The sequence below is a fragment of the Ochotona princeps genome, chromosome 9, assembly GCF_030435755.1.
Source record: "Ochotona princeps isolate mOchPri1 chromosome 9, mOchPri1.hap1, whole genome shotgun sequence".
NCBI lineage: Eukaryota > Metazoa > Chordata > Mammalia > Lagomorpha > Ochotonidae > Ochotona > Ochotona princeps.
This window is the reverse complement of record NC_080840.1, coordinates 37761378-37775401: the sequence shown is the minus strand read 5'-3', so window position 1 is coordinate 37775401 and position 14024 is coordinate 37761378. Positions and strand designations below refer to the sequence as shown.

At 44.7% G+C, this 14024-nt stretch overlaps 1 protein-coding gene across 1 annotated transcript in view; it reads left to right on the top strand.

Moving 5' to 3' along the window:
* Positions 1–14024, top strand: part of PRKDC (protein kinase, DNA-activated, catalytic subunit) — a 147547-nt gene that overhangs the window by 12599 nt on the left and 120924 nt on the right. The window contains exons 11-17 of the mRNA XM_058668618.1: positions 1662–1808; positions 2645–2809; positions 4254–4422; positions 4758–4807; positions 6795–6920; positions 10061–10213; positions 13655–13770. Of these exons, the coding sequence (XP_058524601.1) occupies positions 1662–1808; positions 2645–2809; positions 4254–4422; positions 4758–4807; positions 6795–6920; positions 10061–10213; positions 13655–13770 (926 nt within the window). The remainder of the gene's footprint in view (positions 1–1661; positions 1809–2644; positions 2810–4253; positions 4423–4757; positions 4808–6794; positions 6921–10060; positions 10214–13654; positions 13771–14024) is intronic.

Below are 14024 nucleotides of genomic sequence, written 5' to 3'. Positions count from 1 at the left end.
TCCCACGTGGGTGCAGGGTCCCTAAGCTTTGGGCCGTACTTGATTGCCTTCCCAGGCCACAAGCAGGGAGCTGGATGGGAAGTGGGGCTGCCAGGGTTAGAACCGGCGCCCATATGGGATCCTGGCGCATTCAAGGCAAGGACTTTAGCTGCTAGGCCACCACTCTGGGCCCGATACAAATGTTTTTTAAAAATGATGCAGGTTTTCTTCTGTGGCTTGCCTTTTCATTTTATTAATAGTATCTTTCAAGAAGCAGAAGTTTAAAATTAAAAATATTTTGGGTGCCCAGCGTGGTGGGCTAGTGGCTAAATCCTTACCTTGTGCACCCCAGAATGCCATATGGGTGCCAGTTCCTATTCTGGCTACTCCACCTTCCCTCCAGCTTCCTGCTTGTGGTCTGGGAAAGCAGTAGAGATGGCCCAAAGCCTTAGGACCCTGCACTTGTGTGGGTGACGCAGAAGAAGCTCCTGGCTCCTGGCTTTAGATTGGCCCAACTCTTGCTGTAGCAGCTACTTGGGGAGTAAACGAGTGAATGGAAGATTTTTCCATCTCTCTCTGGATATCTGTCTTTCCAACATAAATAAATCTTAATTTTTTTTTGTTTTGTAAAGTGTATTTATTTGAGAGGTAGATAAACAGAAGAAGAGGTTGCCTACAACAGCCTTCAGGTAGAACTGAACCTGGAACCTTGGAACAGAATCAAGCTCTTGCACATGGGTGGCAGGAACCTCAGCTGCTTGAGTTACTGTTGCTGCTTGATAGTTCTCTGTTGGCCAGAGACTGGGGTGAGGAGCCGGGGCCAGGTATCATGAAACCCAGGACTCTGATGTGTCAACGTGGTTGTCTTAACACTGGCGTTTTAACTGCTACACTGAAGGCCTATTCCAGAGGTTTGGAATGTGGATGAGATCCTGCGTACTGATTTTCAGCCTGGTCCTTCCTATGTCTACTTTGAGAAATCTTCACCTTTCCTGTGTTTGCAAATTGTTCCTTTGTTTTCTTCAGGAAGTTTTGTACTTTTTAGTCTTAACATTTACAGGTAGTCTACTCAGTTTTTGTGTGTAGTGTAAAATAAGAATTGAAAATTCTTTTTTTTTTCTGTTTTTGTTGGTTCTAGTACCATTGGTTTAAAAAGACTATCCCCAGTGTGCTTTATCTGCTTCTCAAAGGACTTTTCCCTTTGCCTACTATATTACATGCTTTATTGTTTGTGGCTGATTTTTTCCAAGGATGAGATAGCTCATCTCTCTTTCTGGGTGTTGGGTATGATATGTTAATGTTCTCTGAGCTCACTGGCCCCTTGGCCCTGACAGCTCTGTCACCCTCAAGATGACGGATGAGCTTTCTGCTTCATTCAGGAACCCTACTTCAAAGCCTGAGCTTTTGTGCAGATGTTCTCTGCATTTCTCTGATCTTTTTCAGTCTCTTTCAAATGTAGGACAAATGATAGGAAAATATGCATCACCTAAAATGCAGCCTTATCTAAGAAAGTGTCTTTTCTGACCTTGATGAAGGCTAATGCTAAGCAAATTGAAGTAAAAGGTGTTATGAGTAAAAGCAATAGAATATATATAATAGCATATCATGTATTTTGCCAAGTCTCATTTCTTTATATTTGCATGATTCTTTTGTTCTAAAAAGTAAATGCTGTGCAATTGCAGGTTTCTTCAATGGTGGCCAAAGATGCAGAGATGCATAAGAGCACGCTGCAGTACTTCATGGAGCAGTTCTATGAAATCATCCGAAATGTGGATTCCAACAACAAGGAGTTATCCATTGCTATTCGTGGATATGGACTTTTTGCTGGTGTATGGCTCATTACTGTATTTTATCTTTTTATTTTACTGGAGTGTTTGAGGGAGTATAATTTATTGCATCTTACACTTGTGAAAGTATTATTGCTTGTTTCTATAACAGTTAATATTTTTTTTAGTGTCTGCACTTGAATTCTGCATATGTATTATCTCAAATCCTCCTAATTTTTTGGTAAGCCAGATGTTATTCTGATTTACAGCTGAGGGACAGGTAACTTGTTGAAGGACATACAGAATTGACAGAACCAACGCATAAATCCAAACCTCAGTCTGAAAACCAGAAATACCAGGATTTTTTTTTCCCCGCACTGGGCCGTGCTACTGCTTATGTACAAAATAAAACTGTGGTTGGTTTTGCTCAGAGTTTTAAGGAAGTTCCTATAATAGAAAGCGATCTACCTAAGCATATTGAGAACAACTCTGGTCATTCCCTCCTGGTGGGTTTCTGTGTTGGCTGCCTCACAGAGAACATAGCTTCCTGTCTGTCTTCCTGCACATCTGTCCGTCAGTGCCTACTCTGTGCTTGGTGTGTGGTGTTGTCAGGCAGTGTGCACCCCAGTGGCTTTGGCTCCCAGTCCCTCCCTGAAGGTGACTAGCCTTGTTTATCCGAGACCTTCCATTGAAATCAAACCTAGAACAGAGGTAGCCATGAAAAAGTGTGCAGATTCTGTATAAATATTTGATTACAGGTCATCATTAAAGACATCTTTGAAAGATACTGTGTTTCTTCTCAGCCTGCTAATAATCTCAGGATGTAGCATGACACTTTGGAAATCGTGAGTTTGACCTGAGTGTGGCTGACACAGCCTTCTGCTCTGCCTTTCCTAAAGCCCTGCAAGGTCATCAATGCCAAGGATGTGGACTTCATGTACGTTGAGCTCATTCAGCGCTGTAAGCAGATGTTCCTCACGCAGACGGACACTGCTGAAGAGCACATTTACCAGATGCCCAGTTTCCTGCAGTCCATTGCAAGTGTGTTGCTTTACCTCGACACGGTAAGTTGAGCTTGATTAAGCTGACTGCAGTCCTAAGTATTTACTTGTGTTCCTCAGATAATGGCCTGGGCTCAAGTGTTGCTATTTCGTGCAGGCACTGCCATGCTCATCATGATACTTGTAATTGATATTTTTGTGCTGACAGAATTGTTGTCACGAAACTTAATTTTTTTAAAAAGATTTATTTTTATTGCAAAGTCAGATATATAAAGACAGGAAGAGAGACAGAGAGAAATATCTTCCGTCCTATGATTCACTACCCAAGTGACTGCAACAGCCAATGTTGCTCCAATCTGAAGCCAGGAGCCCAGATCCTCTTCTGGATCTCCCACACAGGTGTAGGGTCCCAAGGCTTTGGGCCGTCCTTGACTGCTTTCCCAGTCCACAAAAGGGGAACTGGATGGGAAGTGGGGCTTCTGAAATTAGAAACGGCACCCATATGGGATCCTGGCGCATTCACAACGAGGACGTTAGCTGCTAGGCCAAGGTGCTGGGCCCGAAACTTGATTTTTTTTTTAAGATTTATTGGAAAGGCAGATGTACAGAGAGGAGAGACAAAGAAGATCTTCCATCCACTTTCTAAGTAGCAGCAACAGCCAGAGCTGAGTCCATCTGAAACCAGGAGCCAGGAGCTTCTTCTGGTCTACCCTGTGGGTGCAGGGTTCCAAGGCTGTGGACCGTCCTTGACTGCTTTCCTAGGCCATAAGCAAGGAACTGGATGGGAAGTGGGGATGCTGGGATTAGAACTGGTGCCCTTGGGCCCAGCAGTGTGGCCTAGCAGCTAAAGTCCCTCGTCTTGAACGCCCCGGGATCCCATATGGGCGCTGGTTCTAATCCCGGCAGCTCCATTTCCCATGCAGCTCCCTGCTTGTGGCCTGGGAAAGCAGTCGAGGATGGCCTTGGGACCCTGCACCCGCGTGGGAGACCTGGAAGAGGTTCCTGGTTCCCGGCTTCGGATCGGCGCAGCACTGGCCATTGCAGTCACTTGGGGAGTGAATCATCGGACGAAAGATCTTCCTCTCTATGTCTCCTCTTTGTATATCTGACTTTGTAATAAAAATGAATAAATCTTTCTTAAAAAAAAACAAACAATTAGAACTGGTGCCCATATGGGATCCCAGCGCATGCAAGGCGAGGACTTTAGCTGCTAGGCTACTGAGCCAGCCCCCTGTTTTTTTAATCCATAGCTCTTTGCACGCTCCCAAACTATTAGAATTGCCTCTTAAGATAGAGTTGTACCTGAATTGTCATTCAATAACTGTTTTTTTTTTTAGTGTAGATTGTTATAGTAATAAATGTCAAGCTTTGCAGAGTAGATAGCAAGCCAGATTTTTCACTGACCTAGCAGGTGTGAAGTCCAGTTGATGGAGTGCTGTTGTTTGTGTTGCTCCCCTGTTGGTTCATTTCCCCCTGCACCTGTTGGTCTGCTCTCTGCTTCTGGCAGGTTCCTGAGGCATACACTCCAGTTCTGGAGCATCTGCTGGTCGTGCAGATAGACAGCTTCCCACAGTACAGTCCGAAAATGCAGTCGGTGTGTTGCAAAGCCATCGTGAGGCTTTTCCTAGTTTTGGTCGAGAAAGGACCTGTCCTCCAGAATTGTGTTAGTACCGTGGGTAAGTTTGCAGTTTGTTCTTGATTTTATCATGGTGGCTGATAGATACGAAATATGTGAATTGATATGGGTAAGCAATGCCTGGTTGCCAGACTGTGTTGTATCCCTTTTGAAAGACTTCTGAAATTTTGAAGATGTAATATCATCTTTTTTTTATCCTTTTGCTCTTGAGTTTTTATAATTCAAAAATTAAAACTAAAGATATTAACAAACTTAGACTTTGAGAGGTCAAGTTATGTTGTTGTTCCAGAAACCAATGATGATCATTTCCATTGATTGGTTGGTTGTATTGTTAACAGTGTTTCCTCCACTTTTCTCCAATCCCCTCCCCTGCAGTGCATCAAGGTTTAATCAGAATATGTTCTAAGCCAGTGGTACTGCAAAAGGTAAGTCAGTTCTGAGTCTGAAGCTTCAAAAGTAAGTGTCGATGACAGAAGTGTCACTGCGATTTCAGCATGCCTTTCTAGTCACATCTGATGTGTGGGATGTGAGGCCCCTATGTGTGTCAGGTGAATACAGATCTCTAAAGGTTGGGAACATCTTCAAGCATTGCTTTATTGTTTTATCCCTTTCTAAAAAAAAAAGAACATGTCCTATCCTAGACCCTGGGACAATACACAAGGATATTTTTTAAGGTATTATTTTCTTGTTTTTCTTAAGGTATATAAACAAGCACTTATTACTTTTACATTTTAAAGCTAGTGTGCTTAGAGATCTTTTATATTCCCGTGTTACTTATTATGTGAGGTAACAACTCTCTCAGCTCTGTCTTTTTTTTTTTTTAAATAATCTTACTTAGTTGATTAGGGTACAAAGGGTCAAGGGCTACAGGGTGAAAGTGGGTAATACCATTGTTTCCACACTAATATTATCATTTTTTCCCTGTATCTGGGGTCAGGGGAGAAACAAAGGGAAAAGCCCTACCCAACCTCCCACCCATCCCAGATCCCCAACGTGAGGTGCGCTCCGAGGGGCCTGCTCAAGCAGTTTTGGTAGTTCCAACAGTTCTGAGTTGCTGCCAATCTTTCTGTTCTAATCGCAATGAAACCTATTCAGAGTCCACTGGCTGACATAGTCTCTTCATGGTTGAGGTTCTGAGATCAGCAGTTAAGTTGGAGGGATCTCCAAAGAAACTTCATCTGAGATGATCCCAGACCTCATTCTTGCGTGAGTTTGCTAGTACAGGGTCCAACACCGTCCTTCACACCAATCAGCTTATGCACATGCTGGTCGTTGCAATTGCTGGGTCCATTCTGTTTCCAGCCGCGTCTTCCTCGTGAACCAGCTCAGTCCTACCCACTTCATACTCGGTCCTCACGCAAACCAGTGGGAGCTGCAGCCTAGTTGGGGCGACTCCCCATAACCCCCACCAGTTCTGCCCCCTACCCTGGTTCCCATGCTTGCTAGTATGTACTGCAGGCTTGTCCAGTCTGTCCCACATCCCATTTAGCTCTCGTACATGTCAATGGGCATTGAAGCCTAGTTCAACCCAACTAACCTACTATCCAGCCCACACACTTACTGGCTGGTGCCTTTCTGTCTAGCCACCCCTGCCCCAATCCTGGTTTTTGTGCTGTCCAGTGAGAGTGGTAACTCCCGAGGGAAGTGCCCACAATCTCCCTAGTAGGCCACTCCCAGATTATGCACTCTCCAGGTGGTTCTGGCATTTGACTTGACAGAATTAGCTCCCAGTGCCAGCCTCTGCCAACTGATGCTGTGGCTAAGCCCAACCAACCCTCACCCACTCTTAATTTTTGCTTACACCAGTCAGAACAGTCAGCCCACCATGGACCTTCCCTTATCTAGCTCACATGAGGCCCACAGATGTTATATTTCTGCCTAGTCTGATCGTCCCCCATCCCGACTCATGCTTTCCAATGGAAGTAGTTGTCCAACAAGGGGAGCCCACATTCCACTGTCGGCTTTGCCTCCTCCCCCCCGGTATTCACATGTGCTGTTTGGGTGCTGCAACCACATCTGGTACGGCTCATCTCACCTTGGCATTCCTTAATGTGTACTGGTATGAATACACAAGGATATTATGATTTTCTGGGAAGCATGACCTAGTTGCTAGAGGTTATAGGAAATACGATGAAATGAGACTGAGCTATGGAATACATAATGTGTTGTGCATTCAGTGGGTGTTCTGTTGAAATACGTGGCAGTATATTTCAATTTTAGAATGGCAGAAGAGTCCTCCTCTCTCTCCATTTCCTTTCTGCGTTGCTTTCCCCACGTGATGTCTTTCTTGGTCTGGTTGTGTAGTCTGCAGGTGGCTACTTAGCATAGAAGATTTGGAAAAACGGGCTAGTTGTGACTGTGCTGCTTCTGTGAACTGCTTGATCAAAGCTGGTGTGTTGTCTTCCTGGCCAGGGCTTAGGGCCTGAATCCGAAGAACATCGTGCCTCGGGGGAAGTTAGAACTGGCAAGTGGAGGATGCCCACGTGCCAAGACTATGTGGATCTCTTTAGAAGCCTCCTGAGCTGCGACCAGATGATGGTAATACCTACAGTTTGAAAACCGTGAAAGTACATTGGCTTCTCTCATTATTAGTCTTCATAATTTTAGCTCTAATTCTTGTTTATTTCAGAATTGTATTTTATTAACTTCTAAGTAAATGTACTTCAAGTAATAAAAAATATTACAGCAGTATGAATCAGGACAGTTGATTTAATAAGTGACAGTTTATTAATTCATGACAGTTGAAAATGAGAGGAAGATTAACTTTTTTTAAAAACTTTTTTTTTTTTTTTTTTTTTTTTTTTAGAAAGGCAGACTTACAAAGAGAAGGAGAGACAGAGAGAAAGATCTTCCATCCATTGGTTCACTCCTCAAGTAGCCGCAGTGGCTGGAGCTGAGCTGATCTGAAGCCAGGAACCAGAAGCTTCTTCCAGGTCTCCCACATGGGTGCAGGGTCCCAAGACTTTGGGCCATCCTTACTGCTTTCCCAAGCCTCAAGCAGGGAACAAGGCAAGGATATAGCCACTAAGCTACACTGCCAGGCACAACTTTTTTTTTTTTTTAAGACTTGTTTATTTGGGCTTGGTGTGATAGCCTAAGGCTAAATCCTTGCCTTTTATCCCAGGATCCCATATGGGCTCCAGTTCGTGTCCCAGCTGTTCCGCTTCTCACCCAGCTGCCTGCTTGTGTCTGGACTGCCCCACTTCTGACCCAGTTCCTTCTGAGGACCTAGGAAAAGCAGTAGAGGGTGCTTAGTTGAGCCTTGCTACCAATGTGGGAGACGCAGATGCAGCTCCTGACTCCTGGCCTCGGCCTGGTCTGCCTCCAGCTGTTGTGGTCAACTGGGGAATGAACCAGCAAACAGAAGAGATTTCTCCTTGCCTCTCTAAATCTAACCTAAAAAGAAAAGATTAATTAATGTAGCTGAGTTCTAAGTTTCTAGCAGATGTTTTTTACCGTGTGCTTTAGACAGGTAGTGCCTAGTATTTATTTGCAATTTTTGATATTCTGTCCTACTGAGAGAGCAGGAGCTCCCATCTGCTGCTTCATTGTCCAGCTGTTCTCAGTGTGTGTGTTTGCCCTTGTGTCACCAAAGCTGGGAGTTATCAATCCGTGTCTGCCAGGCAGGTGACAGGGACCACTTGAGCCACTGCTTCCTCAGCTGCACACAGGAGGAAGCAGGTTGGGGGTGGCGCTGGGACTTGATATGCAGTATGAGGTGTTCCAACCAATGGCCAAAAGCTTATCCCTGTGGCTAGTACTTTAACTGATACATTGTGGAAGCATTAATAGCTTAGAACAAGCAAATTTTGTCAGTAGGTAATTGTTACTTTGTGACAATCCTTAGGTATTTAACTTTTAATTTTAGCAAGTGACAGTAATTTTATCCAAAATGTTCTCTTTTATATGATGTTAAATATCCTTACGTTTTGAGCTTAAGTCCCCTAAGAATGTTTGAATATAGCCAGAAAAACTGGACTGTAATTTTGGAATGGCTGAATAGCTTCACTTTTGAAGTAGTGACAAATTATAATTTTAAATCTATCCTGAAGATGAATATATGTCCATTCATATATATACGGATGCATACGCTTCGTATGCGTATATAAGTATGTGTATGCACACATATGTATGTACATAAACTTAGAAAATGCATTCCATGTGTTATACATATATGCTGTATGTGTGTGCATGCACAGATGAAATGGAGGAAGAGGGGACTTTGGCAAGAATTAGACCCAAGTCTTCTTACTCACTGCTAAGTGTAAGTTTATTTGTCACAAGGCTGGCCAAGTCTCTTTGACTGAAATGATACTGTTATGATTTAAGAAGGTGAATGGATTATGAATTTTGCAGCATGAAAAAGGCTTATTCGCTGTAGTTTGCAAATCACTGTTTGCATACCACCTAAATGTACATGCACACCTCTCGTATGAATCTTTTTTTTTGATGATCTTTACATTGTTGATTATGGTGCAGAGGGTCAAGGGCTACAGGGAAGTGGGTAAGACCATTGTTTCCACATTTTCTTTTTTCCTTCCTGTATCTCGGGGAAGGGGAGAGACAAAGGCAGAAGCCACACCCACCCTCCCAACCATCCCAGGGTCCCCGACATGGGACATGCTCCAAGCGCACTGCTTAAGTGGTTTCAGTAGTTGAAAGGTTCGAAATTGCTGCTAGTCTCGCCATTCCAAGCACAATGAAATCTCTTCAGAATCCACTGGCTGACATAGTCCACTTAGCATTTCCACTTGCCCAGATGTTCACTGCCAACACTTGGCTTGGTAGTTGATCCATTTATTCTGGCTTCTGTTGTGGTACCGGGTGTCCTATGTAGACTCCAATGTACTGCCATATCCTCCACGTGCACTTGTGTATGCTGTCCACTGCTCTGTTGGAGCCACTGAGGAGGCTCTACAGTCAGACCATGAAACTTGCAGTTCTCTTCATGGTTGGGCTTCTGAATCAAGCAGTTCGATTGGGAGGAACCCCAAAGAAATTCCATCTGAAGTGATCCTAGACTAGATTCCTGGGTGTGCTTGCCAGTATAGGGCCCGGCACAGACTGTTGCCCCAGTCAGCCTATGCATATGCTGGTGGTTGCAATTGCTGGATCAGTTCTCCCTCCAGCCCCATCTTCTACACAAACCAATGGGTATTGGAGCCCATCCCAATCCTGCCCACCAAACACTTGGCCCACACGCAAACCAGTGGAAGCTACAGTCTAGTAGGAGTGACCTGCAGTAATCCCCACCAGGCCCGCTCCCTGCCCTGGTTACTATGCTTGCCAGTGTGTACAGTAGACTGGTCCAGTCTGTCCTACATCCCATTCAATTCTCATACATGTCAATGGGTGTTGAAGCCTAGTTCAACCCAACCAGTCCACCATCCAACCCACACACCTGCTGACAGGTGCCACTGTCTAGCTAGCCATGCCTGCCCCAGTCTTGGTTCTTGTGCTCACCAGATGGAATGGCAGCCCAAAAGGGAAGTGCCCACTGTTTCCTACTGGGGGCCCACTCCCAGATCATGCACTCTCCAGGTGGTTCTGCAGTTTGGCTTACAGTTTAGCACCCCTGTGCCAGTGTCTGCCAGCTATCTCATATGTATCCTTAATGTTTTTGACATACTTGTATTTTGTTTGTACAACACTTACAAGTCCTTTTCTCTTTTTTGAAGGATTGTGTTTTACCAGATGAAACATTTTTTTCTGTGACTTCTTCCCTTCAAAGACTGAATCGTTTACTCTATGATGAATTTATAAAGTCTGTTTTGAAGATTATTGAGAAATTGGATCTCACACTAGAAAAACAGACCATTGGGGAACAAGAGGTTAGTTGTTTCTGTCAATAATTATATCATTTTTTGTAAAGATTTATTTATTTTTATTGCAAAGTCAAATATGCAGAAAGGAGGAGAGACAGGAAGATCTTCAGTCTGATGATTCACTCCCCAAGTGACTGCAATGGCCAGTGCTGCGCCAATCCAAAGCCAGGAGCCAGGAGCCTCTTCTGAGTCTCCCACACGGGTGCAGGGTCCCAAGGCTTTGGACCATCCTCCACTGCTTTCCAAGGCCACAAAGCAGGATGCTAGATGGGAAGTGGGGCTGCCAGGATTAGAATCGACGCCCATATGGGATCCCGGCGCATTCAAGGTGAGGACTTTAGCTGCTAGGCCACTGTGCCGGGCCCTTATATAATTTTTATAGCAGCTGTTCTCTGCATGTGAATTTCAGTAGGTAGAAGCATCTTTCTACAGGTTTAGGAAAACTGATTTCTTCAAAATTATGAGCCATTGATATTTTTCTGTTATAAATAGCCTAATGTGTAGAAAATGTCATTACTAGTTTTTTTTAAAGATTTATTTATTTTTATTGGATGTTAGACATATGGAGAGGAGGAGAGACAAAGACAAAGATCTTCCATCCACTCATTCACTCCTCAAGCGGTGACAACGGCCAGAGCTGAGTTGATCTGAAGCCAGGAGCCAGAAGCTCTTCCAGATCTCTCATATGGATGAAGGGTGCCAAGGCTTTGGGCCATCCTACACTGCTTTCCTGGGCCACAACCAGGGAGCTGGATAGGAAGTGGGGCCTCTGCGACATGAACCAGCTCCCACATGGGATCCCGGCACATGTAAGGCGAGAATTTTAGCCACTAGGTTACTGTGCTGGGCCCATTAAGTTTTTTTTTTGTTGTTGTTTTTAACTTATTTTATTTATTTGAAAGGCAGAGTGACAGACAAGGGGGAAGACAGAGAAAGTGATCTTATGTCTGCTGGTGAACTTTCCAAATGGCTTTGCCTGCTGGGGACTGATTCAGATCAAAGCCGGAATCCTGGGGCTCTAACCAGATCTCCCATGTGGGTAGCAGAGGCTTAAGCACTTGGGTCAGTGTCCTCTGCTTTCCCCAGACACACTAACAGGGATTGGAAGTGGAGCAGCAGGGACTCAACCAGTGTTACAAGATATGATGCTGGGGTTGAGTCATAAGCAGAGCTCAAGTCATTGTGCCACAACACCAACCTCTATCACTAGTGTTTTAAAATAGTACTTTATATATTCAGTAGATTAAAGTAATGCTTTGATGAAAAGTTGTTTACTCTTGTCTTTCATTCCTTAGCCTATAGTGGAGAATCATGGAAGTGCTGTTTTGTGTAGAAGTGACTTTGTCGGCCTGGCTCGGTAGCTTAGTGGATGGAGTCCTCGCCTTGCATGCGCCCAGATCCCATGTGGGCATCAGTTCATGTCCCAATTGCTCCACTCTCCTTGAAATTCCCTGCTTGTGGCCTGGGAAGGCAGTTGAGAATGGCTCAAAGCCTTGGAATCCTGTGACCACCGTGGGAGACCCGAAGGAGACAGTGGGCTCCTGACTTCAGATCAGCTTAGCTCAGGTGAGGCCGTTGCGGCCACTTGGGGAGCGAACCAGTGGTTGGAAGGTTTTTCTCTATATCTTTCCTCCTCCCTTTACATCTGACTTTCCAATTTAAAAAAATTTAAAGAGAAAAAAAAAGTGACTTTGTGCAGTCAGGCAGGGAAGCCTGGGTTCCTCTTGTCCTTAGCTGAGGAGATGCCCGACTGGTATGCCGCATGTTGGATGTGCTTTCGAGGTGATCTGCTGCATTCTTCCAGCCTGCATGGCAGAGAAGTTGTGACTTGAAGCTGCCCGGCTTGTCTCAGGAGTTGTAGTAACAGCGGGTGGGTACGCAGTGGCTTGGGCTCCAGCAGGAAACATGGAGAACCGCTCAAGATAGCTGGGGTTCATGCCTGTGTGTTCTGGTGGGAGGCCGTTGCTGGAGGTGCACGGAAAGAAGATAGGCTCCCCAGGCTTGCCCTGCTCCTGTGTGTGCTCCTCTCTGTTTTGTCAGCTTTGTGTATTTCTAAAGGAATTTCACCTGAAAAAAGAAAAATTTAAAAAAACCCTGCTGCAAGGAACTTCCTGGAAATGCTACATTGATGCCCTCGGTGGCTCTGTGTCCTGCTTCTGCCTGTCCTGGGCCAGCTGCTGCTTAGTCTACTCGACAGCCTCAACTGCTTTGTAGGTCCTAGTTCTCTACTTTGTGGGGAGCGGGTTGCTGATGAAAGCCCCGCAGTGGCAGCTGTGGCCAATAACACAGGACCGGCAGCTGCTCTGCAAAGTGGAGAAACGGTGAGAGCTGGTCTTGCCAGCAGGTGAGGCAAGTTTGCCTCCTCTCCAGGGCCTGGCCAATCAGGTAGCACCCAGTGGCCCCATAGGAAAAAAGGATATATAAGCAGCCGCTTTAGGCAAGGGGAAGCTATAGGGAAGCTATAGGTAGCTACAGAGGATGGACGACGGACGGACGGACGGACGGGACAGACGACGAAGAAGACGACGAAGAAAGACTGGTTGGAAGTTAAGTGGCTCTTGAAACAGAGCCTGGAGTGTCGGGTGATTTCTTCCGCAGGTACGGGAGACCCCGGGGGACCCCGATATCCTTCTTTTGCTTTAAAAATTTACTTTTCTCTCTTCTCCCTCTCTCTCTCTCTCTCTCTCAAATGGCCAGAAGAACCAGGGCTGGGCCAGGCCAAAACCTGGAGCCAGGAACTGCATGCTGGTCTCCCACACGAGTGGCAGGGACCCAAGCATTTGAGCCATCGTCTCTGGCCGTCTCTGGCCTTCCCAGATGCATGAGCAGGAAGCTGGATTGAAAGTAGAACAGTGTGTACTCCACCTGTGCTCTGATAACTGGTTAAAGGTGTTGCGAGCAGTGGCTTAACAACTACACCACAATGTGGGCCCCTGGCACTATGTTTCTCACTGCTCCTGTATGGGTCTGAATACACGAATTGTGTTTGGTAACGTAGATTTGGTAGCACAAACTTTAATATGATTAAAACTCAAACTTAACGCGCTTCATAAGATATCCCAGTTTTCTTTATTGTTTCTTACTGGCATTAATTCTTCCTGTTCTCTCAGGGTGAAAGCTGCAAGTCATTATTGTTAATTTCTGCATTCTGTTAAGGCTTACCTAACATTGCTACCCCTATCATGAAATGATTCTACCTTCTTGTCTTACTGTTTGGTTCTTTCAGCATTTCGCTTGGTTATTTCCCACGAGTCCAACTTTTGTCTCATGTTTTCTGCCAGTCACATCATTCTGATAAGTTGTGAACTACAGAGGCCCTGTCTGTCTCAGTTTGACGCTCTGTCCTCATAGCCCCAGCCCTAAACTGGGAAGTCCATTGGGAAGTGACCTGTTGAACAATGTGTGATTGAATGATACAGTGTCTGTTTGGTACAATTAATTTTTAAGGATGGAAATGAGGCCACTGGTGTTTGGGTGATCCCGACTTCAGATCCAGCTGCTAACTTGCATCCTGCTAAACCTAAAGATTTTTCAGCTTTCATTAATCTGGTGGAATTGTGCAGGTATTTTTTATAAAATTCTTATTATTTAGCAATGAAAACTAATCAATGATTGACTAATATTATAAATTCTTAGATAAATGTAAGATGTGAAATAGTAAGAAACTTAACATCCAGAATCACTTATATGGATCTTTACATCTAAATGTACAAGCTTGGAGTTATCTTTATTTACTTATTTTTAATGCGTAAAAGATCTCTGGAGAAAGAATTTAAAAATACCTAAAGGGATTAATAATGGAATCATAGTCCATAGT